The sequence below is a fragment of the Streptopelia decaocto genome (assembly GCF_964273445.1).
Source record: "Streptopelia decaocto genome assembly, chromosome: 2".
Lineage (NCBI taxonomy): Eukaryota > Metazoa > Chordata > Aves > Columbiformes > Columbidae > Streptopelia > Streptopelia decaocto.
In genome coordinates, this window is record NC_138655.1 from 107013318 (window position 1) to 107037006 (window position 23689).

The window sequence follows — 23689 nt, forward strand, 5'->3', positions numbered from 1 at the left end:
AAAAGTACGTGAAGTCTCAGCACATTAAAGAGAAAAGGTAAAATGATTTCTAAATTAGTCGTGGAGGAGAATTCCAGTATGAGGAGTAATAAGTAATTGTTAGCTTGTTTTCTTTTCTTTTCTTATATCCATCTCTAATATGAAAAATTCTCAGAGAGATAAAGATATAATGGTGTTTCACTTACACACGGCATTCTCCAATGTTGTGCTGAGAACTTATCCCACCTCTAACTACACCAGCATCCCACCTGATAACTTACTCCAGATCCCCACACACTTCTTCTAAAGGAATAGTAATGAACCACCTGACCAAGCTTTGTTGTTTTCATTTGAATCTCCTTTGAGTAACGTTCTAAATACTGAAATTAATCTTATCTCATTTATAGTCAAAATTAATTCCAGGTTTTCAGACAGTTACTGATTTTTTAAGGCTAATTTTATACTTCCTCACTATGAAACCATAGAAAATTCTGTCAGATAAGCTTAATTTTCAGTCTGTTTTCCAAATCAAAATCGAAAGGAAAAACTTAGGAGTGCTGACAGGGAGCAACTGTTTGTTCAGATTTCCAGCCTGGAAACTGGTGGATGTTAAATATACACTACAGGGATTTACCCCCACAGCCCCTGCAAATGTTATTTGGACTTAACAGAGGATATATTCTACTCAGAGCCAAGGCATATCATTCAGGCATCAAAAGATGAAGAAGCATATTCCACCAGCCCCTCTTTGATAATACTCTGTCTGCTTACATATCTGTAAAAGTTATGATATCTAACTATATTTTAAAGGAAATTTGTAACACTCATTTAAAGAAAGCACTGGCCTTTCTTAAGTAGCCCCACTTGTAAAGCGTATGGAAAGTATAACAGCCCAGCAGGCCTGCTTGCAGATTGTCATAAAATGTAAAGAGGGTGTTCAGAGATGTGTGAAATATATGCACATCACCCAAGAATTGAAATTAAACAAGATCAAAAAAAAAAAAAAAAAAAAAAAAAAGATGAAAACTGATTTTCGGAGAGAAAAGCAACCTGGTACAAATAAGCTTCTATTAAGCTTCAAATCCTGAACTGGCAATTTTCTCCAGGTGAAGATCTACAGCAGTAAGCCTTCTCCTGCCAGCCTTCCTTTGGATATTTTTACTCTTGCTGGGCACCTGAGTTTCATATAGTGAACAAGTTTGTGTGAGTCAACCTCTCAGCTAATTGCTAAATGATATATAAATTTTCTGCTGCAAAATGCCAGGGCAATACTGACGCTCCACCAAGGGCTTGTCCTGTTTGTATTTTCTGGATCTATCTGCAAATGGAACACAACTCTCAGTACTAAAGAGCAACCACATGAAAAAGAGCTATTGCTTACACACGATGGAAACATGAACTGTCCACGTCCTTCTAAATCTCTGGAGCTCATGTACCTTGAATTAGCAACTAAGCCTCAAACCATTCCTGAAGCCTGATTTACCAGTAAGTGAAAAACAATGAGATAATGAAAACCTTATTGCTTCTTTATTTAACATAATCAAATCCTTCAAGTTTTTTCCTTCTCCCTAACCTAGCTATGTTTCATTTTCACTCAAAATGTCTTTTCATCGTCCTTATACCCTGGCTATACTCACCACAAAAGAAGTGTCAGGAAACGTTAAAAGACTAATTGTGCCACAGAGAAGAAACATAGGTAACGGAAATGTAGGTAAGGGAAATTCACATCATCTCCTCAGGTTTCTCTAAATGCAATCTATCTAATAGTTACTTTCAGGAGGACTCCTTAGTTTAACCACCCAGCGGCTCCAGGTAAATGCTCACAAAGCAACAGTTACAGCTGCATTTGCACAGCGCTGTAATTACAGAGGAGATGCAGACTGAGGTATGAACTGCTGGCTAGAAGATTACAAACATCTACGATTTTGTGATTCCCAGATCCTAGACTGTATTTTTGACTAGCAAATATCAAAGCAGTTTACTGAGAAGATCAGTGCCAATACTTCGTTTGACAAATGAGAAAACTTAAGTCCAGAAGCAAAATGACTTATCTAATGTTATCCAGAAAACAAGCGGTAGAGACAGCAATGGAATCATAGTCCTCTGAGCTCCAGCTCCATTTCAGTTGTGTAGTCTATTCCACATTCTTTACTTTATTCTACAAAACAGTATGTAATTTTGTGAATCAGCACTAGCTTATGATCTGCTCCTTATAGATCAACTCAGTCTGATGATTTTTTATTGTTTGTTTTTTTTTATTTTTATTTTTATTTTTTTTAAGCCAGCAAAAGAGTATTTTTAACAAGAGATTTTGATTTTTCAGTCAAAAGCTGGGGATGGGGGGCACTTTGTAAACCTATGAATTGGTAACATTTTGTACATTGCATGATTTATGTTTGCTTTCCATAGCTTTGCCATGTGTTGAAACAAATTAGTCAAGCTACAGGGGAAAATCCACAGATTGAGTCATCTGCCAGACAAGAAGGCCATAAAAACACAAGCCAAATGACCGCACATTTTCCTTCAATGGCTAACTATGAACACTGAAGCCACAATAACTGACTTATTCTCACTCAAAGAAGTCACATCCTTTCCAGCCTGTTTGGTGTATTTAATCACGAGAGAGGCTGCTCTTCAGAAACTCAGTGGCAAGCACCCAGGAATGTTTACGCCGTGTGCTGAAGCACGATGGAGATTTCCTTGAGCTCTCTGCAAACAGGGAGCCTGCAGTGCAGAGCCATGGGGACCCACCACCTCCAGTCTGGACGCCGTATACATGGGTTTGCACTGTGCTGCCGTTCAGCTCACGATCCCTGCCTCTTGAAATGAAGCTTCTTGACCAAGTAAACTCAGAAATATGTGCGCTAAAATTCACACATGCTATTAATTGTTTCAAAGTCTGGTTTAGGTCCGGTTTTGCAAACCATTGAACACCTCCACCTTGTACTAAAACCGCTGCAAAATGACAGCTCCCGTCTTCTCCTGGGAACATGCAGAATGCAGCAGACCTTGACCTTTGTTTTGCTGTTCCGAAGTCCACAAAACTTATTTACTGTTCCTTTATGAATCTTTCAAACAAAGTTAAATGATTGCAGTTTCTAGTCTGTCTTTTCCAGAATGCAAGTCATAAGTCACAATGTAAAATCAATCAAAATGTTCCTTCAATCAGACATAAAATGCCAAATTTACAGTTCTGTACTCCTGTTATTAAATACATATTTTTTTTCACAGAGGATGGAAAGGTCAGGATTTTTCTCATTCTCCATAATTTTATTGAGATTTTGAAAAATATTCCTGTCCCAAGTTGAGGCAAACTGACAAACTTGGCATTGCCTTTCTCCCTTTAAATACATTCAGAACAATTTAAATCTTTAATCTTCCCTTTTACTGCATTTAAATGTAACACTAGGGTAACATACTGAAATGAAGAATAATTTTCCATGGACAAATGAAACTTCTAACTTTCAAAATATCCCAGGGAGATACCTACACAAAGAGAAATGCCCTTTCTACTCAAAAATACCCAAAATGAATTGGGGTGATTTACTGAAAACAATTCTGCTCTGCAAGCAGTCTTTCTTTTGATCCATGAATTATGTTTACAAATAAAAAAAAAAGGTTAGCTTGGGAATTTGTGCACCTGCTCTGACTTTTCTTTACCTCACCAAAGTCTGAGGAAAATAAGGAGGGGCAAAGACAGCTGAGCAATACTTCACAGTGACAGCTCAGCCTCGCCATTCCAGTGTGGCTGGAACAAGAGATACAAGGACATTCATCACTCCCTGGGAGTTTTTCATCACTACAAATAAACACACAATCACTGCCCACCCTGGTGCTTCCCTGCAGCCCCACATGCTCTGAGTCAGTGTGGATTTTACCCTTTTCTCCTCTATCACATGCAAGGTGGAGACGCACTACAGAGATTTTTCACGTGGAGTCTTCCATCTCTGGGCAAATTTAATCCGCAAAGTTGCAAAAGACTAAATGGCCTTAAGCAAGGGGAAAAAAATATAAAGACGGCTTCTGTAAAAAATACAACAGAATAGAACACCTGCCTTTCCCTCAATCCAAACAGTAATTATGGCAGCAGTGCTATGCAAGATGAGATTCAGAGAAGGGAAAATGAAGCAAGAAGAGACATCTTTACTTTCAACCCGTGTTATATCGCCATTCAAGTCTTCAAAAGAACGTGAAAAAATCCCCCATTAAGAGACAAAGTCAAGAATAACATAAATATAAAGCAGAAACTTTTTTAAAAAACTGGTTGCTGTAGAAGCTTGGGGAGAATGTGTTTTTTTTTTCCCTCCTTCACTTTGGTTTGCCTTTAATCTTCCAATTTCTCCTGACCCTTAATAAATAATTAACCAGCTGTTGAGGCAGGCTGTATGTGATGTAGTCATACATCAAACTTAATAGGAAAATCAAAGTTTACTTAAGTACAGAAGGCATTGAGAGAGATCACAGCGTAGCAGCAAGAAGGCATTTCAGTAACTTACTCTTTTCACATATTGAAAAGGTCTTATAAAATGATGTCAGCTGCATATTTATTTTAATATCATTCTTGTCCAGAAGATTTACAATAGTGCTTGAAAATTTCTCATGCAAACATAATTTATTTATAGTAAGATATTGCTAGTAATTAAAATTTATAGTGTAATGTAACATTAAAAGCCTTGGTGTTCTATGGTGCCTTTCATCTGAGAATTTCAAAGCAGTTCAGAGCATTAGTATACATCAAATGGATTTCAAGTTGATTACATACTAGGAAATCTCTTCATTTGGAAACTGAGGCAAAGAGGTAATGATCTAAATTTCAAAACCAACTGGATGTATCTGGATGCCCCCTCTGGGGTGCTACATCAGCTTGGAGTTTCAAGAGGATGACTTTTTGGAGTTTAGCTTAAACAGGTCCCTTCAAGATGGCAGCAAGATTGGTCTTCTAAATTAATTCCTCCCCCAAACACAGAACTACATGACTGGCTTCTTTGAGCCCAAAACCAAACTCAGTGTTTCTGACTCCCTTGATAAAACAGGTATTGGGCCATATGTTTCTATAACGAGCCACAGAATGTGTCTAAATCCATCCTATGAGCTGGTCAGCATCTGAATACAACCCACTAGGTCATGAAGCCATTTGCCACTTTCTTTAAAAAGACTTCAATTGAAATAAGTTCTCCACGAAGCAGGATTAACGGAGCTTTGTTTCCTATAGATCTGCCTCTGATGGTCCTACGTTACCACACTGCGATGGCTTCAGTTCCTCCTACACATCTCTGCTAGTCCTTCCCACACTTTGGCGTATCTCCAGGTTCTCCCTTCTGCCTCCCCTAAGCTTCCACAGCTCCCCCTCACATCCTCAGGCTACCGAGGAAGATGATGCAGCTGCTTCACAGCCTGTGCCTGTGATGGACCTGTCAGCTCGCTCGTGATAACTGGCCAGTCAAGAGGCCAAACACAACAGGTAACTCTTGAGCTCACCAGCCTGCCTTCACCGTGGCACTCTTCTGCATCTCTGTTCTTCACACAGCCACAAGTTTCGCAAAGCTTTTAGGAAATTAGTATCTTTGAGATGTCTACCTTCCTGTCAAATAGGTCTCAAACTGATTAGGAAAACAGCTGATGGACAGGCAGGGCAATTGCACAAGGCACAACTCCTAAGGAAACTGGGTTAAGAAAGCCAACCAAGCTCTCTAAAAAGAAAGGACAGCTGAAGTTGCAACATTCTTGGTTCTTCTTGGGTTTATTAAAATGAAAAAAGGGGAAAACAATGCCCTGCATTCTTTGCCATGCCTGAGATGGATAGTGACGGCTATGTCGTTTCTTGTTTACACAAAATAAATAAGAGGTCAGAGTTTGTCTGGGGGTATACTCACACTCTACCCATGTGCCACGCTTGCCAGAGCACGTAAAAGCAACCGAGGCAGCACCAAGCCTGAAGTTATTAGCCCAGATGGGAGGCAGTCTATATTTTATCAGCTCGGTGCTGCAGCAACCACGTCAACTGGCTTGGAGCAGAGGGAAAGCAAGTTCACGCCTGCATGGAGAGTGGGCGCCACAGGCTTGCATGTAGAAATACATGCAAGTTTCCTGTCTGACTCCATTCAGCAGCACAGACTAGAATACGAGGGGCATTGGAGGGCAGAAAGGAAGGTTAAGTATAGGAAGTGAATGAAAAAATTCCTGCCCCAAAGCAGTTCCAAATGAGTGTTAAGTTAATGGAGTTCATTAGGACATTGCAGCCAGGAATCAGTCTACAGGTCCTGGGGACATGGGCCACTGGGTCTGACTATATCATCAGGTCTTCAGTGCGGTTCTGTACAAAAACATTTTACTCCCAAGTCTTCAACTTTCTAGTAAGGTTCTGCTACAGAAATGTACTAAATTTCATTTAAAGAAAAACAAATAAAACACAACAGGACTTTTCTGAGATGGATACAGAATGCTAAGTATGATTAGCAAGCTGTAAATACCTTCAAAATAACTGTGATACTGGGGTGCTGCTTTTTGGTTGCATAAATGTCACAGCAAGGTCTGCAAATGTCTAATTGTTACAAAACCATGCTGTCATTAATTTGCTATGAAAACACAGAAGAAGATGTTTCAAGTTAACATCCCTCAGATCTCCAAATGAATGTCTGTGAATGATTTTATCTGTCAAAGCCATCTGGTCTTCTATGCAGAGACTGGGCTGCTTTTCACATTCCTGGCTGTGGTTCTACATTTACAAACATGCGATGAACTAAAAATTCAAAAGTAGATGATGTGAAAAGGCTTGCCGGGGTGAATCAGATGAAAGACCAGGCAAGTGATCTGGGGACAAAAAGTCTGGTGTAGATGATCGTGTCATGAGTACGGTGCTGTCTCTCAAAGAGAGTGCATCGCATTACATTAACTTACTGGATTACTCCTGTGGGCATGACTGCTCTGAAGGAAAACTTTGGCCCACTCAGAAGCCGTGAAAAAGAGAGACTGGATTTCCACCTGACGGCAGTTTGTGAACACACTGTTTCGTGAACAGAAAAGACAATGGAACTTTTGTTGTCACTATCTGATTAAGTACTCACAGCAGGGAGGCAAAGTTCATGAGAAAACACTGAAAACTGATTTATTCTAAGAAGCAGAACTTCATATGTGATATTATGATGACAGCCAAATCATAAACATCTGAAGTTGGTAGCCATAGGAACAATGAAACAGAACAGAGATAATACTCTTCAGGTTGGGTGAAAATGATACAGAAATCATCAGAGAAACAAACATCCAGTTTATGATTTTTCTTCCCCAGAGCTAAGCAGGGAAATACTACAGAAAATCACAGACAAAACAAAGACTGAGGAAAACCACAGTATATCACAGCATGATTAAACAAATCATTCTGTGATAGAAACATATAATATTCCTCACTACTCTGTCTTCCAGCATATTGAACAAAACCTGAGAAGGATTCTTCAGTGACTCACCCTACCTCAGTTGCCCAAAACCCCTGACCAAGAGCAAAGACAAGGATATTCTTTCTGGGCTGAACCATATTCTTTTCACTGAAATAATATATAGCAGCTGCCACCACATTTTGCCTACTTACTTGGAGAAGTGCGAACTACCTTAAGTGGGGGTGTAAACAGTATTTTAGAACATGCTTTCAAATAACCAGGCAAAAAGCTAGACACGTTACCTAGATGAGACAGAATGGCTCCTTACTGTCATGGATTAAAGGTAGTTCTTCTGGCTATGAGCTTTGGGTACATCCTGTAGCTTGCAGATAAAAATGTGTATCATGAAACTTCTTAGGTCTAGAGAGACATAATTGTGTCTTTTCAGATACAGGGGGATTTAAAATACATTTTTAGGTTGAAAATATGTGATATCTTGTATTTTGTGTGTTCAGCAGGCATATGTGTTAACTGAAGGAAAAAGTCTTATTCAATGGAAGCTTGCAGGAAAGGTGTTAAATCTCAGTTTCTCCATACATGAGAAATATTTTCCAGTCATTATGTCTCTTTCTTAACTTGGCATACATACAGCTACTCCGTGCTTTGATGTGCTCATTTTGGACTCAGAATGCTGTTTGTACAAAGAGCAAGGCATGAAATAAGCCATTAGCAGGGGCAAAACTGTAACTTTTAGGCCAGGGGAAAAAGAGCAGTGTATTTCTCAATTCTGCCAATATGAACAAAACTTCACATCTTTGCCTTTTGTTGTATTTATCTCAAACTCACCACTGTTCACTTAAATAAGATAAAATGTAAAATAATCTTGAGGGATATTTTCTGCTAGCCCTGGTTCTTAATATAGACGTGTCTATAGGTCTTACAGAATTACTATACAAAAAACATACCAGGGGTAGATCCCCCATAAATTATTAGCCCCACAGCACCAAAAGACATACAGTTCAAGAAATCTGCAAATCTAAACCAATTGTGGTTGTGTGGTTTTCATAACTGGCATCAAACTTCCAGCTTTGAAAAAACAATGAATATTAATTATCTGTGACCCTTGAACTCTCAAAACTGATTCATCCATCTATAATAACTGATGTTTCATAACAGACTTGGGAACAGGAAAATAATCTTTATTTCTTCCATGTTAGAGGGAGGAGGCTTTGTTGGAATCATATCAGCAAGTGAATCTGAGAAACAGAAGTTTTGGGACTGACTTTGATGAGAACAAAGTTGGAGAAAGACTGAGAACTTCATGAAACCCCATTCCTCAAGAACAAATAATGACAACCAAGTTAGCACAGTGCTCTCAGAGAAGTTACCTTACAAAGCCTTTAGGGGAGATTCATACTCTTTGAGTTTTAAAAAGCTTGCTCCAAATCCCATCTTAGCTGGCTGCACAGATTTCTGAATACAGTAGTCTAAGGTTACACATGAATAGCTGAGATCAATCAACACAGACAGCATAAAAACATTTAAAATGTCTAGATATCTAACAAGCCAATCATGAAACCTTTTGGACTAATTATAAACTGCTGGTCTCAGCCAGTTATTTCCATAACAGGTTCAAGAAGTATTACCAAGCACTTACTGGATTTCTTATCTTTGCCTTGCGTTCTGCAGTCTTGCCCTATTTACACTACTTTACGTACAAACCTCTTCATTCATAGCATTTGTTTCCTTCTGCAGTCCAAGGGACTTCATTTCTCTTTCCTAAAAAAAGAAAATCCCAAATGCCCAAAGCCCAAATAACAAGTATACAAGAAGCCTGCACAGATACACGTAGTTGGACAAATATGATCCTAAGTGTCTAACTGCTACTGATTTCTGACTTAAATGGAAACTGCTATTGAAAATCATATTAAGCATCTTTCTGCTGTTCTACATGCCCAGGATACCTTTAAAAATCTGCCTCTCTATGCTTTAATCTCTCAAAGAACAAAATGATACCAAACAAAGTATATACTTCTTGCAGGAGAATTTATCGCTTAAGAAAATGTCAGCTGAACTCTTCACAACAGTATTTATAACAGATAAGAGTCAGGGCCTGTTTCAAATACTACTGAGATAACAGGGCAACACCATTTCTGGAGGAAGAGGCCTACATCCAGTTTGCTCACAGTGTGGGTAGAATGCATCTTCACAAATATAGCCTCCTAAATCAAAAGTTTATTCATGCTGCCTGTTAAGCTGATCAAAAGACAGACTGTATTTCTTCTTGAAAACAAGAAAGCCACTTCATAATGTCTAATAAACAGGACCGTAGTAGGAGATGGACAGGCTCTAAGAACTAAGTCACTCTCTTCTTGCAAATGTCAGCAGATAAACAGTCTAATGCAAGGATCATGCTAGGTCCCAGCAACATCCCTTTTTTCCACTGCAACCTTAAAAGTGGTGACAGTTGTTCTTGACCTCCCGCCCACACTAAGCCAAAGCAAAAGAGGACTTGTTTACAACAGTAGAAGGGCATGTGCTGTTTGCAATTGTAAAGGGGCCTGAACTGCCTCCCATTGTAAAAAAAGATCTCTAAGAAGAGACAGTGAGATCAGTGAGGCAAAGAAAAACATCATAGGAACAAACCCATGTGAGTACTACTTTGACACACTGAAATCCCATAAGGAATCAAACGATGCCCAGGGCTGGCAGCTCAGGCTCCACTGAACCACATCTGAAACTATCAAAGGGAAAACAACTCCCAAAGACAGACAGACAGATAGAAAAATGAGGAGATCACAATATGCATTCAGAATTTTTGATAAAGAAACAAGATCAGCAATTTGTCTGTTTGCACACATACTTGGTGAGGTGAAGTACCTGCTCACTCTGCTGGCCTTGCTACACACAGGGAGGGACACTGACAGAGGAGAAAAGGGAAACTGCTTTCACTGGGCCTTTCTTAAGGCCTGTAGTAGGTACAGAGTGGCAATGCGGCTCATACAGAACACTGTATAGCTTCCAAGCACAGTGTTACTTGATGTACAGAAAGACCACACTTGCTATTCTCAGAAAGGGACCAAGGAAAGAAGGCCTGGATTAAGCAGAGATCATCTCCCTGTCTTTTTCCCATTGATGCAGAAGTACATGAACATCACATTGCAAGTAATGCAAGCAAGACATTCTAATAGTAGTGCCTGCTGTTGTATTTACACTTACTCCCTCTCTTCCTTCTCCCAAGCTACTTCCCAGTTCTTCCCAGCAGAAGCAATGATACTTGTATGTAGTCTAGTCTAAACCAGCAGCTTTTGTGTTTTGCATTTCCATTTTTGTATTGCTCTAAAAGGATTGTTCAATTCTGCATTAAATGTCCTTACCATTCCAGATGATTTTCAACAAAGGCAGACATGGGGCTGATCTGTACAGTGTAGGTATCATTGGCTGAATACTCAAACAGCCCATAATAGGGATTGAAGAGCTCCTGAGACAGAAGGAAGAAGAATTCTCGGGAGGGGCCACTGTAGTCCAACCTGGAAAGGAAGATGTAAAAAAGATAAAATGAGGCTCATTCCCACTTCAGTGAATTTCCTGGGTTTTGCCTACACTGGCTGCTGTCTAATACTTACACCTTTGTGGTCAAGTGTTTCTAACGTGGTGTATCTCCCCTCTCAAAAGTTGATTCTGAGCCCTGAACCAGTCACGATGCTGAAAATTCAGCAGCATCCACCTTGATCTGGGAGGAATCACAACTCAGACACATCCCTTAAGTAGTTTCTTTTCCTTTGTTCCAAATGCTTAGTAAGGCACAGCTACAAAGCTCAGCCTTGCCTTAGCTGGCTGGCTAGCAGAGGGCTCGCTTTTCAGTGAGTGGGTTTGAACTGCCTATGAACACCTGAGTTCAGAGACCAGACAGCCCAGACTGAAGCAGAAATTGCTCTTAAGCTCCTACACTGGGGTGTAACCAAAGATGCAGTCTAGCCACAAAGATATGTTCTTAGCTATAGGCATAACCTCAAGGTCAATGCTAAACAAGACCAAATCTCCACAGAACTGTGTCTCTTAAGATAGAATGGTGATTCTTCAGTTGTTCCATCCAAGCTCCTTTACTTTTCTGATAGTTTCAAACACATGTGGTACCCCTTAAGCTGGGCCTTGCTGTTGCATTATTTTGCTCTGTAGAGAGTCACCTTTCTTCCTTGGGTTTTTTTTGTAAACTCAACTTTTAAATCAAGAAGTTTCCAATTATCTCAACTTGAAAAACAAACAAACAAACAAAAATAAAAAAAGCTTCATGACTGCATTACCCCCAACTGTGATGGATTTATTAAAAACAGACCATCTTCTAATAATGGTAGATAGGTTTTTCAATCTAAAATAAATCTACATGTAGCAATATGAACAAATGATTTGTAGCCATATATCGTGTGTGCCAAAAGATTTTTCTGAGGTGGGCGCTATTCCTCCTACTTAACAAATGTCAAGTAAGTGGAAAACTCTGCAGCTGCATTGGAATGCTCTGTTTTGTGTTTGAAGTTATGGAAGCATAACCACAAGGGGTTGAATGATTGATTTGTGCAGCTAGAAAGAAGATAAAGGGCAGGCTGGCCCATCCTCCTCTGTTTTACATCTGGAGATTCAGTACTTTTCTCTTTGAGCAGCTTTAGCTCTAGGACCATGTGGTGAGTCTAAAGCCACAACAGCAAAATGGGATGGTAATGAGGCCACATGAACCACGAGTGCTAATCATGTAACAGATCTGGTTCAACGGACATTAAAATACTAGGCTAAGCCTAATGGTGTCTGGAGTAAAGAACTACAAACAACACCTGCAAAAAAAGCTCCAAGGAGAGACGAGGGATTGTGTTTCTGGGAACACATTAACTCATCATAAAGCATAGTTCATTTTCAATGTCATTTTAGCTTCAAAACACATGGGAAGCTGTGCCCATGCAGCACCACGTGGCCTTACAGCATCAGCTCTTCAGTGGGGAATTGTTATCTTGGAGTCCCTCCAGCAGAACCTATATTAGCATTAAAGAGCAGAAACCCTGGGGGAATGTATCTTCAGATGTAAATGAACCAATGAAGAATGAATGAATTTGCAAATCAAATTGTTTATAATTTCTCCAAAGGGTACCATGCTTCACACAGTAAAAGTTATTAGAGATGTGAGGAAAACAACGTGACTTTGGCCAGTGTTAGCATACTAGAACGCTACTCCAGAAACACAAACTGAGGTATGTTGCATGTCTATGCTTTACTTGCAAGCCAGAAGCAAAACTAGCTGTGGAGATGACCTCTGTCAAATAACACTGAGTATAAAAATAAACACAGAGTATAAAAAGTAAGAGTTAAGAAAACCTCTGATATTGAGGTCACCAAGTGACTCTCTTTGAGATTGGTGACTTCTGTTTTCCATTGGACTCAGACAAATTAAGCTCAGCAGAAGCTCTTCAGGTGACACGCCACCTTGGAGCTGACAGCGTCAGCAGTTGCTAGACATGCCAAGAGCTGCCCCAGAGCCTTTCTGTTCTGGTATTTTTGGAACTGAAAACCTATCTAAATGCTTTTTGTTTTTTTTTTAAAGAAACTTTGTATGCAAAACTACTGAAATACGATTTCAAGCCTTTGTTACATGGAACACTAGAAATATGCACAATGGTCTTTCCATTACAAAAGTATGTGGATTAAGCCTCAATTACAACATAGCTCTTGAGGTGAGCCAGGGTGGCTTTGAAAGGTTCTGTTTAGATTTGGAAACAAAAGATCAGGAGCTTTAATCATATAAGAACAGCTCACGGATTTGCAAGGCTGGCAGAAAGTCTCCTGAGAGAAGACCTTCTCAAGAGACTTCTATTACTTTCAGCTTCCAACTGGGTGAATTAAACTGCAAGGATTGAACCTGGTTCATGTTTCTCACTTTAGCTAGAAACAAGAAGTCCACATATGGATAAAAAATGATCATTAGATGGCATGCAAAGTAAAAAAAAATTGAAACAAAGTCAGACCCATTTTGAAGAATTAGAGTGACAAAGGGGATAAAGGTCTGGTCTCTAATTATTGTCTGGAGACTGATTCAGTGTGTAAACATGGGCCTGCAGTTCAGTTTTACCTTCCAGCCAGTTAAAATAGCTATGGCAACACAATGACATTAGATTTAGCCACTTAAATTGTCACTTTGAGACATCTAGATGGAAGGTGCTATGGGAAAATGAAGCATTATTGCTATTATTATTTTTAACAAATGTTTGAGCTGATTAAGATGAATCACTTACTCAGAGGTAAAACAAAACCAAAGAAACATTACATAACAAGGGAGGCTCAGCCTTAGTCAACTCTGTGTTTTGCACCATAACAGCTACTTCAAAACTGATAGCATTTTGTGGTTCCCTACCCTTCCTCGCCAACAAACGTGACGTAGAGTTTGTTCCGCTGGAGCTCCTTGCGTGAATATGCCATTACCTGGTTGAAGGTGCCTTCCAATAAGTGGTCACGTCGTATAATTAACCTGCAAAGGGAGGCAGAAATAGAGATCTAATGACTGAATCTCATGTGAGCCCGCAGGCAAACAAGAGCTGGTAAAGAGAGACATTCAGCCTGGAGAAGAGAAGGCTCCAGGGGGACCTTATTGAGGCCTTTCCATACCTAAAGGGTCCTATAAGAAAGATGGGGACAGACTTTTTAGCAGAGTCTGTTGCAACAGGACATGGGATAATGGTTTTAAACCAAAAGAGGGGAGATTCAGGCTAGACATGAGGAAGAAATTTTTTACAATGAGGGTGGTAAAACACTGGCACAGGTTGCCCAGAGAGGTGGTAGGTGCCCCATCCCTGGAGACATTCAAGGCCAGGCTGGATGGGGCTCTGAGCAACCTGATCTGGTTGAAGATACCCTTGCTTATGGCAGGAGGGTTGGACTAGATGACCTTTGATGGTCCCTTCCAATCCAAACCATTCTATGATTCATTCTTAGAAAACTTAATAAAGCATCCACTGGTGTACATGCTACTTGACCATTATGGGTTTCCAGTGAGTTGTTTCATTAGGCTTTTCTATTGGCCTCAGAGGTGAATTTCTTCTCAATGCTGTGATTAGGTTCGAAGTGTTGCTCTACTGCTAAGACCCTCTGTAACACCCTCAGTGTACAAATTTGTATGGTAGAGGGGGCTGTGAGTTTCCTGTGTATATGAGGTCACAGCTGTCTGGGACTGGCCCCAAACTCTTCCTGGATTTAATCCAGTGAATGTCCATGGAAATACTGCTTCTGTAGCAGGGTAGGGAAAGGGATTATCAGCCTCTGTTTAGGTAACAGACCTCTCACTCCACTGCCAACCTCTAAAACAACTTAATAAATTGTACATTTAAACACCACCTGTGCAAGAAATCCTTCTCATTCATATGTTCACAGACATTTTAAGACAGACCTTCTAAAATGTATTTCATGACTGCCTTGGACCCAGATAAGCAGGACACCAAAAGAGATAACCAATGGTTAGGACTTCCCAGCTCTGTAAGAATATTTTTATGATGGTGTTTGCCTGGAATAAATTGCTTGGCTTCACACTTTTTTTCCCCCCACAACAGAGGTGATTTAGTAGGAAGCCAACCTGATGCATAAAATCAACCAAATGCCCAGGAAATACCTCAGAAACACATAATTCCTTTGGCCAAGTTGGATAACTAGATTGAGCACAAGTAGGTACAGACTCAAAAGCCAACTAACAAGATGTCTGGAAAGCAAACCCCACGACCAAGTGAACGAGATCCCCAAAATACCTGAAGAGAGGCAGAAATCTCTCTAGTTCAAATTCAGGAGGGCTACCAACACAAAGAACTACTGAAAGCTAAACCTGCATGTACAGGCTTCTGTAGGGTCATACTCAGATCCTGAGTTTTACTGATGTGTAGAACCAAAGGATTTGGAGTCATTCCATCATTACAATGGCTGTTAATAATCTCTGGTGGACATTTGACTGAATGGATCTCCCTACTAGCAAATTACAGGTAGGAATACCAACCTCCCTGTTAAATAGTTAGGGAATGGCAGTGTACGAGAATATAAATCTATAAGAAATAAAACTACCACACAAAAGCCTCTTGAAGGTCACTTTTTTTCAGGATATACTAAGACCTTATCTTGCCCTGATGGTTCATGTACAAAATGTAATCTCTGCTGTGTTTCCCACCCCCTATCAGAGTCTTCATTCATGGATAATGACAAAAGACACCATGTTAAAACTATTTGAGTAAGTTATCAAAATACTCACTTAATTTTACCTGGACCTTGCCCATACCCTTTGGCTTCAAGTTTTCGATAGAAATTGCGCAGCTTGGCTTCGAAGTCCCTCCGGTATGGAGAAGGTGCTCTTGCACTTGCTCGCTGCAGTCCTGGAGGGAAAATGAACAGCATCCTAAAGTGTAAGGGGCTTTAAATTTTTCCAGATCATGCAGCTGATTTTCCAGACAGAACTGCCTAACTAATGAGTTAGAAACTTTATACAGGTATACTGTGCACTCTGTATTATTTTTGTTCTACCTGGCATTAATGCGGTTGTAAGTTCCAGGGGCTATATCTTCTTCACTAAAAGAACCATTAAGCTTGCCTTGTGTGTGCCTTTGTGTTGCCTCAGCCTTTAACTGTGATTGATCTGAATGGAAATTCAAGGATCGGAAAGGCATGAGAAAGACTTAACTCCCACTCACGGTCAATGGTATTTAGGTTTTCTTTCCCTTTTGCAATTTTAAGAGATCTTTCTCCTCTGCACTGTATAGGAGATCTTCTTACTTGGCAGGATTAAACCTCTGGAGCGCAAAGCAATGCTTCTCACTGGAGCCTAGCACCCTAGCCAAGCTGGGAATCGGGTTTCCCTGAGTTAATCTGACTGTATATTAAACACTTCCAGCTATCAACACAAACCTCTTTGTGGCATTGAGAAGGATTTCTGTCAGCAAGAAATGCTACGTTTTCCTATTATGATTCACATATACAGCAGATTTTTAGCAATTTGGGACCTGTTTTGTTTTGAAGCCCATATTCTCAAAGCAGTTGATTAGTCCTTTTGTATGAACAAGTGCCATGCCATCATGGATCCATGAAATCCCACTTCCCTATCTCATTACAGAACATAATAAAAACAAGCCCTTTTAACAAGAAATCTAGCAGAAAATCCTCCACAGGAAGGAAAAAAAAATCACATTTAGTGGGAGCACAAAGTATCATGGTTGCCACCAGGGAAGTACGTTACTAATTGTTTCTTTTGGTAGAACAGAAAGACATATTTACATGCAGTGCACAAAGAATCCCTCGCAACACTTCTTTTTCTGCTAGACCTTTTTTCCCCCAAGACACAAGAGAATGGGTGTTCTCATGGGCTGTGTAACCAGTAGCAGAAATAAACAAACAGACAGCATGTTGCCACAAATGAATATTTGCCCTTGTCTTTTCACAAGAATGGGAAAAGACTAGTGCAGTTCTTCTAACATTCTCTAAAATCATATTCTTAGCAAATATTTTGGTTTTCGTCTTGCAGGAGACTTGTTTCTAATCTGTCCTGATGCTCATGTAGAGGAGGGAAACTGTATTTACAATGGTGTTCAAATTCATTAATGACAATAGGACATTCTGACAAAACTGTTCTCCCAAAGGCAAAGGTTCAGCATTTAACTTCCTCACATCAAAAAACCTTTCAATTTTCCAGAGCCACCTCCAAGATGTGAATGTTTCTTGTCGATTAATTTTATTTGAAACCAGATAATTTAAATGAACGTTTAAAAAGCTCAACCAAAAATGGATTTTTCCAGATCACATTTCTGTCAGTTCGCTCAAAGTGGCGACTGGACACAGCCATGCAGTGAGGCTGTGGTGGGGGTTGTATATCTTGGCAAAAGGGAGACATTAGCTCCTCAAATTTCTATAGCATAAACAATAACTACAGAGACATACCACAGCTGGAAATAACCTTCTCAGACATAATGTCTTTCTGGAAAATATGTTTCCCATCAAACCTAAGTTAATGGGATCAACACAGGAGGTCAGACTAGATGATCATGATGATCCCCTCAGGTCTTAAAACAGAGTGTTTCAAAAAGATGGTCCCAGTTTCAGATATATAGTGATTTCAAATTAGGTCCATCTTTTTGAAACACACTGTAGATGAGTCTTGGGAAGGAGTCTTCAGAACCCCAAGCAGAGGAGATTGAACTTTCCAAGAGTACTTTATGGTACTTTACAGGTGCCACAGTATAAAAAGGATACTAAGCTACTAGAGAGAGTGCAGAAGAGGGCCACAAAGCTGGTGAGGGGTTTGGAGGGGAAGCCGTATGAAGAGTGGCTAAAGTCACTTGGTTTGTTCAGCCTGGAGGAGACTGAGAGGAGACCTCATGGCAGCTACAGCTTCCTCACAAGGGGAGGAGGAGGGGCAGGCGCAAAACTCTTCTCTCTGGTGACCAATGACAGAACCCAAGGGAACAGCAGGAAGATGTGCCAGGGGAGGTTCAGGATGAACATTAGGAAAAGGTTCTTCACGCAGAGGGTGGTGGAGCACTGGAACAGGCTCCCCAGGGAGGTGTCATGGCCCCAAGCCTGGCAGTGTTCAAGAAGAGACTGGACAAGGCCCTCAGACACATGGTGTGAACTGTGGAGTTGTCACATGGAGGGACAGGAGTTGGACTCGATGATCCTTGTGGGTCCCTTCCAACTCTGGACATTCTATGATTCTACTGGAAGTATTGCAATATGCCTTCGATTTGGAAGCTTCTCTTTGCTCCTCTCACATAACATGAATGCTCTTCTATGTCACTGAATTATATTTGTAGTGCACCATTCTCTTGTCCTAATATTTTCCAACTACATAAAAAGCAGGAAAACACTTTCTTCCATATGGGCAATTTCTGATCTCTGTGTTTCAGCTACTGTTAATTCTTCAACTGATGCATAACAGCAATGGAAAAGATCCAGCAAAAAAGCAGCTGCAGTCAGATTTGGAGTGGGCGCTGGAATTAGCAGGCTGACAACTAATGCTAGCTCTGAATCTGCCCCTTTGTATTTATTAAGAGAAAGAGTATAAATGCAAGGTTTTGTATTCTCTTTCTCATCCCCTTACCTGGAGAATTTTGGGGCGATGAACAGGGTGAGCAGCGAGGAGAGAAACTGTAACCAGGATGGAAGGCAGCCTGCAGTGGTATGTAGGACATAATATCCTCTTCAAAAAGGCTGCATGGAAAAGCGATAGGGAGAGATTTGGTTCACATTCATCACAGGAAGGAATGCAAGTCTGCTGTGGTCATAAGTTTGAATCCATGAACACATGGATTCATAAAATCCACAGGTTTCCCAAATCAGGCATGGTCACCAGTAACCGAGAAGAACAAAATGAATTTTATTAGATATTTCATGTTAACACAGTGGCTCAATCTACTGGTAGAGAGGTAAAGTTCTAAGGCTATGTAGTAAACAGGGACAGCTTCAACACGTTAGAACTGAGAAGCAAAGATACACACATCTGTCTCCCAGGTTGTTTTTCTTGGTTCACACGCTTTCACATAGCTCAGCTCTTTGGCCATTCAGATTAAGTTAATAGGAATGGATTAAGTTGATGGTAATAGGTGGTAAACTCCTTGCATCAGGCAGTGCTATATAGCACAGCAAAAGCAACTCAGAAATGTGATGTCTTCCATGTAAGACCAAGACAAAAAAGTAAGTCCTTACCTGTGCTGAATAAAAGGCACTACAACCTAAAGGGCAAGCTCCCTGGTCCCAAATCTACATTACCCAAACAATGCTCAATGCATTGCATGTTGAGGTTTCATGAGTGTGGCCTGGCCCTACGTGTGAGCAGCACTACTGCAGTAAAACTAGGAATTTTGTGAGCACTTGCGTTATGTACTCGTACTGAGAAAGACAAGATTTTTCCTCTTTTTTTTTTTTTTTTAAAACAACAACCTAAAAAAGACAACCAAGAATTTTTCCATTAAAAGGGAACATTTTGACCTGATTCTTTTTTATCTGCTACTTGATGGTAACAGCTATATTGATTGAGCTGCCTGGGGATGGAGTTTACTGCACTGATGGAGGCTGCCTTCCAGGAAGTAAGGGTTGACAGATATATACTCTGGCAGAATTACTGTTTTGGATGACTATGAGTAACGATGAATCCTATTCTAATCACAAATGACCTGGAAGATTTCACAAATTTTTTTCAATTATGCAGAGAAAGAGCCAGCCAGCATCTCTGGTGCCACAAATCATGACATTATGCTCTTGATCAAATTGATTACCTCAGCAGAATTACTAAATCTGCATCACAGGACAACTTTTCAAGCCCATGTGTACCCTCTGTCCGAATGTAATGGATCTTCTCCCTGAAACATAAACAATATTGAGATGAGAAGAAAGGAAAAAAAGAACACGCCATTATCAAGGCATGAACTATGCAAAGACTTATTATTCCTTGGTATTTTGCCAGTTCCTGTTTCTTTCCTTACAAAAATGGCAAACATCTTAACATCTTGATTCCTTTTCTAATCACACTAACAAACTTGCAAAAATTAATCTATTTTATATCACTCGGTTTTCTGATCCAAAAGCAAGAGATTTTATACCGTATTTTAGAAAACAGAATGTTTCTTAGTCCTCTAAGCTTATGTGTAGCACTATAGCTAAGGTTACTGATAGACTTTTTGTTTAGGGCTACAACTAGTATATCGCCTTTTGTTAACAGAATTTCACATAATACCACTTCCTTTACCTCTGTCTGTTCTATCTGGCAAGCAACACTAACATATACTTGATATTAATTGATCATACAGAGGTTATACAGTACATTAGTAAAATCATACATTTTGTTGTTTAAATGAACGCCTGTAAGGCATGGGAAACACAGGACAGGATGCTATCAGCAGATTAGGATCATGGAAGATACAGATCTACACCCCCATCTGGCAGTGTCTTTCTAAAGCATTGCAGTGTCCAAGAATATTATTCTAGTTTCAAGTCAGAAGATTCTACCTCAAGTCAAGCATGTGCTTTAGTGCCTTACTTGGTGGGGCTGCAATGTATTGCAGAATCAAGCACTGTAAAAGATGGACTTTTGTCTTCTAGGGGTTTGGTTAAAACCTGCTGTACAAGCGTTAGATGGTAGCTTGGGATCACTCCTGACCTAAGGTTAAATCAAAGCAATGACCTGGAGGCAAAGGGCTCAATATCCTGTTACAAATCTCATTACGCACTGGCTAAGCTGTCTAGTCCATATCACTAGCCAATTTTGTTCTCTGCTCAAAAGGAGATAAAAGCATCTTCTGTTCTCTGCAAAACAAGAATTCCAATTACAGCTAAGAAAGAAAAATAGTCTGGAATAATTTGATAGTGAAGATAAAAAAATTCTCAGTTACAGAAATTTACATCTTGAATTCTGGGAGCGTTTTTCACTCTGTCTCCCTCACTTTATTTGACTGTATTAATTCCTTCAGGAAGGAATTTTAATTTTTACACCCAAAGAACTCTTTGTCTGGCCTTCACAGGTAAACAACAAGTCAGTAAGGCTATCAGCAGAAACTGCACTGCAGGAACTTGAATGTCCTTCCCTTGCTCTTCCTCCTCTCCTTTACCAGTCCCGCAGCTGCAGTTTTTACTGCACTGTACAAACGAAATTCTTGGTCAAACGCTTAGCTGGTGCACACTGGTATTGCTGAGACTGACTAATGCCAGCTCAGGTTCCTGGCCAAAACAATTAATTTAACCTCTGGAATTAGAATGAGTTTAAGTTGTACTGGCTCTTGGTTCTGTTTTTTCTTCTCCCTTTTTTTCTTCTTAAAACCTAATACGAAAGGAATGGGCATAAGAAAAAGAAAGATGCAACATAATTACCTTGGAAAGGACTATCATTAAGTCATAAGAAAGAAAGATTAAAGACAGGAATACAATCTACTTCATAATGTTCCTATTTCTTCATAAAATCTAGGGTGACTAAGTCCATGGCATGGGTGTAAATCCAACCATGAGAAAAAATCCTGGTTCTGCTGTAGTTACTGGGGTTTTACTGCTGACTTCCATCCAAACACAATTTTAACCCTATTTTCTGAAAAGCAAGGTGATAATTGTAGGTGAAGACAGAGCTTCTGCTATTCAGTAATATTTCCAGTTGAATTCAGATATGTCACTATTTGCCCATAGTTAATTTGGTTCTTACTTCTTGGGTGTCTGTGGAAAATAACTACAGTAACTACATAGATTCTGGTGGTGCACACCTAGTCTTTAATGGTCACAGTTACGTATGGGGCTCAAGTTCATCTTTTGTACTACAGTTACCAGAATTTATTTTCCCCCCTTCCAAGAAGTGGAACTTCCAAGAAGTTCCTTCCTGGAACTTGGTTTCAGCAGTTTGGAAAAAAGTGGTACCTGAGTGCGTGGTTTCTGGCCAAGCTGGGCTGACGCTCCTGCAGCATCTCAAAAATGTTGGGTTGGCGTAGAAATGCAACAATCTTGTCATTGTAAGCTGGAAAAGGAAAAAAAAGAAATACAGAAGCTTTATCTACCACTGAGGAGTCCTGGTCATGTCACCGGACCGTGCAGGGGCACACCGGCTGCATTGCTAGTGAGGCACAGGGTGACATGAAGCACTATGTATGGTTGATGAGAAGTTCTCAAAAGCATCTTTGTGAGCACGGCTTTTAAAAGCAAAGAGAAACTTGGCTTACCCAGAGGTAACGTCTCATGATGGTGCTGGTTTCGAATAGCTGTTACGAGACTATTGCCTGGTCTGGCCAACAGAGTAACTCCTCTGTTTCGAGAGACTTCGGAGGCCTACAGCATCAGAGGAAAGGGAAAGAATGCTCAAAATTGACCATAAGTAGCACGTCAGTCAGTAAAAATGTTTGTCATCTTTACTTCTGTGACCTTCAAAATGGTCCATGACGCTGACTGACTGAAGGACAGAAAGCCAGCATAAAATTATAGCTTTATACTTCAGCCAAATTAAAAAACGCAGGTAATTCTCTGCTTCCAAATGGAGGGACACCATTATACACAGCTATCACACCTCTTTGATGCTGCAGTGAAGGCATGGAATCCAGAAATAAATGGAAGTTAATAAAAGTATTGCAGTAATGGAGTTCCTTGGTTCAATGAAAAGAAAACCTCTGTAACATCATACAGTCTCTTGTTCTAGCATAACTGCTTTTACTTCTGTTTTTTTTTAAGCAATGTTAATTTGAAAAAAGAAACTGCAACATATTCACTCAGCATTGTTGAAGAGAAATATTGGAAATAACATGAGGTAGGTATATCTACGTAGATCACAGGACAGTAAAGGGCGAAAGGACGTTGCCTAACGTGCATCACCAGAAATAGACGTCGAATCGTATACATTGAAAAAAGAACATAAACCAAAGAGCTGATAAAGAGAGTAGTAAGAAGGAAATTTATCACTACTACTTAACTGAGGCAGTGAAAGAATGCCACTGTCCTAAACACAGTACCTAGTGAAGGGAATCATGTCAGGAAGGCAGAAACATTAACAGGTAGGAAAGCACTTAGATGCGAGGATATTAAAAGTCATACAATGAGGTCTGACAATCTGTCTTCAGTAAGTCATTACTTGCTGGGTAACTCTCTGGGGACTTGTGCAAGCTGAGGGGAATCTACCTCTCTCTCATATGTGTTCCTCCAGAATATGGCCACAGTGAAGCCAACAGAGAAACACTGCTACAAAACCAGTGTGAGGACGCCCTGTCTCAGGACAATATGCATCAGGAATTCCAATTGTCATTCTATGAGGCTAACAGCTGCTCTTTTCTCACTGCACAAACTGTAGTACTTGGCAAACACTTCAGGAAGAAATTGCCCCCACTCCAATATTTTAAATGCTTAGCTCTGCATCCAAGCAAATGGTGCCAACCCGTTTTCAGTGGTACAGCCAAATGCCAGGTCTTCCAACTGGATATAAATGAAAACCAAGAAGCTAAATGTGACTGGCAAGTTGCCTTTGGAGCACATAAAGCACAAAATGTTTATATATAACAAGATACTAGTCAATGCACTTGATACGTGTCAATACAGAGGTTAAACAATGAAAAATCTTAATGATTCTAATTAAACGTACTATAGTTGAAAATGCAAAACTGCTGTGAAGGTACATGGGGAATGTTTTGCTCCATCATCGAACTATGATTTTACTTGCACACAATTTATACTGGTATGCATCTGCTGATTACCACGGTGTCAGGGAGGTCAAACCTGTAGTACTCAATGGGCTGATGTGCTAACCTTAGTCCAACCCTTCTCGCCTTGAAAAACAGGAAGAACTTTCAAGTAGTTCATACAGAACTCACTCAGTCCCTCTGTAT

General features: G+C 40.1%; 1 protein-coding gene across 1 annotated transcript in view; it reads right to left on the minus strand.

Annotated features, from left to right (window-relative positions):
• Nucleotides 1-23689, minus strand: part of HECW1 (HECT, C2 and WW domain containing E3 ubiquitin protein ligase 1) — a gene marked incomplete at its 5' end in the record, with an annotated part of 197544 nt that overhangs the window by 23227 nt on the left and 150628 nt on the right. The window contains 7 exons of the mRNA XM_082044587.1: nucleotides 10727-10879; nucleotides 13744-13857; nucleotides 15616-15736; nucleotides 18451-18560; nucleotides 19625-19708; nucleotides 21744-21840; nucleotides 22043-22148. Of these exons, the coding sequence (XP_081900713.1) occupies nucleotides 10727-10879; nucleotides 13744-13857; nucleotides 15616-15736; nucleotides 18451-18560; nucleotides 19625-19708; nucleotides 21744-21840; nucleotides 22043-22148 (785 nt within the window). The remainder of the gene's footprint in view (nucleotides 1-10726; nucleotides 10880-13743; nucleotides 13858-15615; nucleotides 15737-18450; nucleotides 18561-19624; nucleotides 19709-21743; nucleotides 21841-22042; nucleotides 22149-23689) is intronic.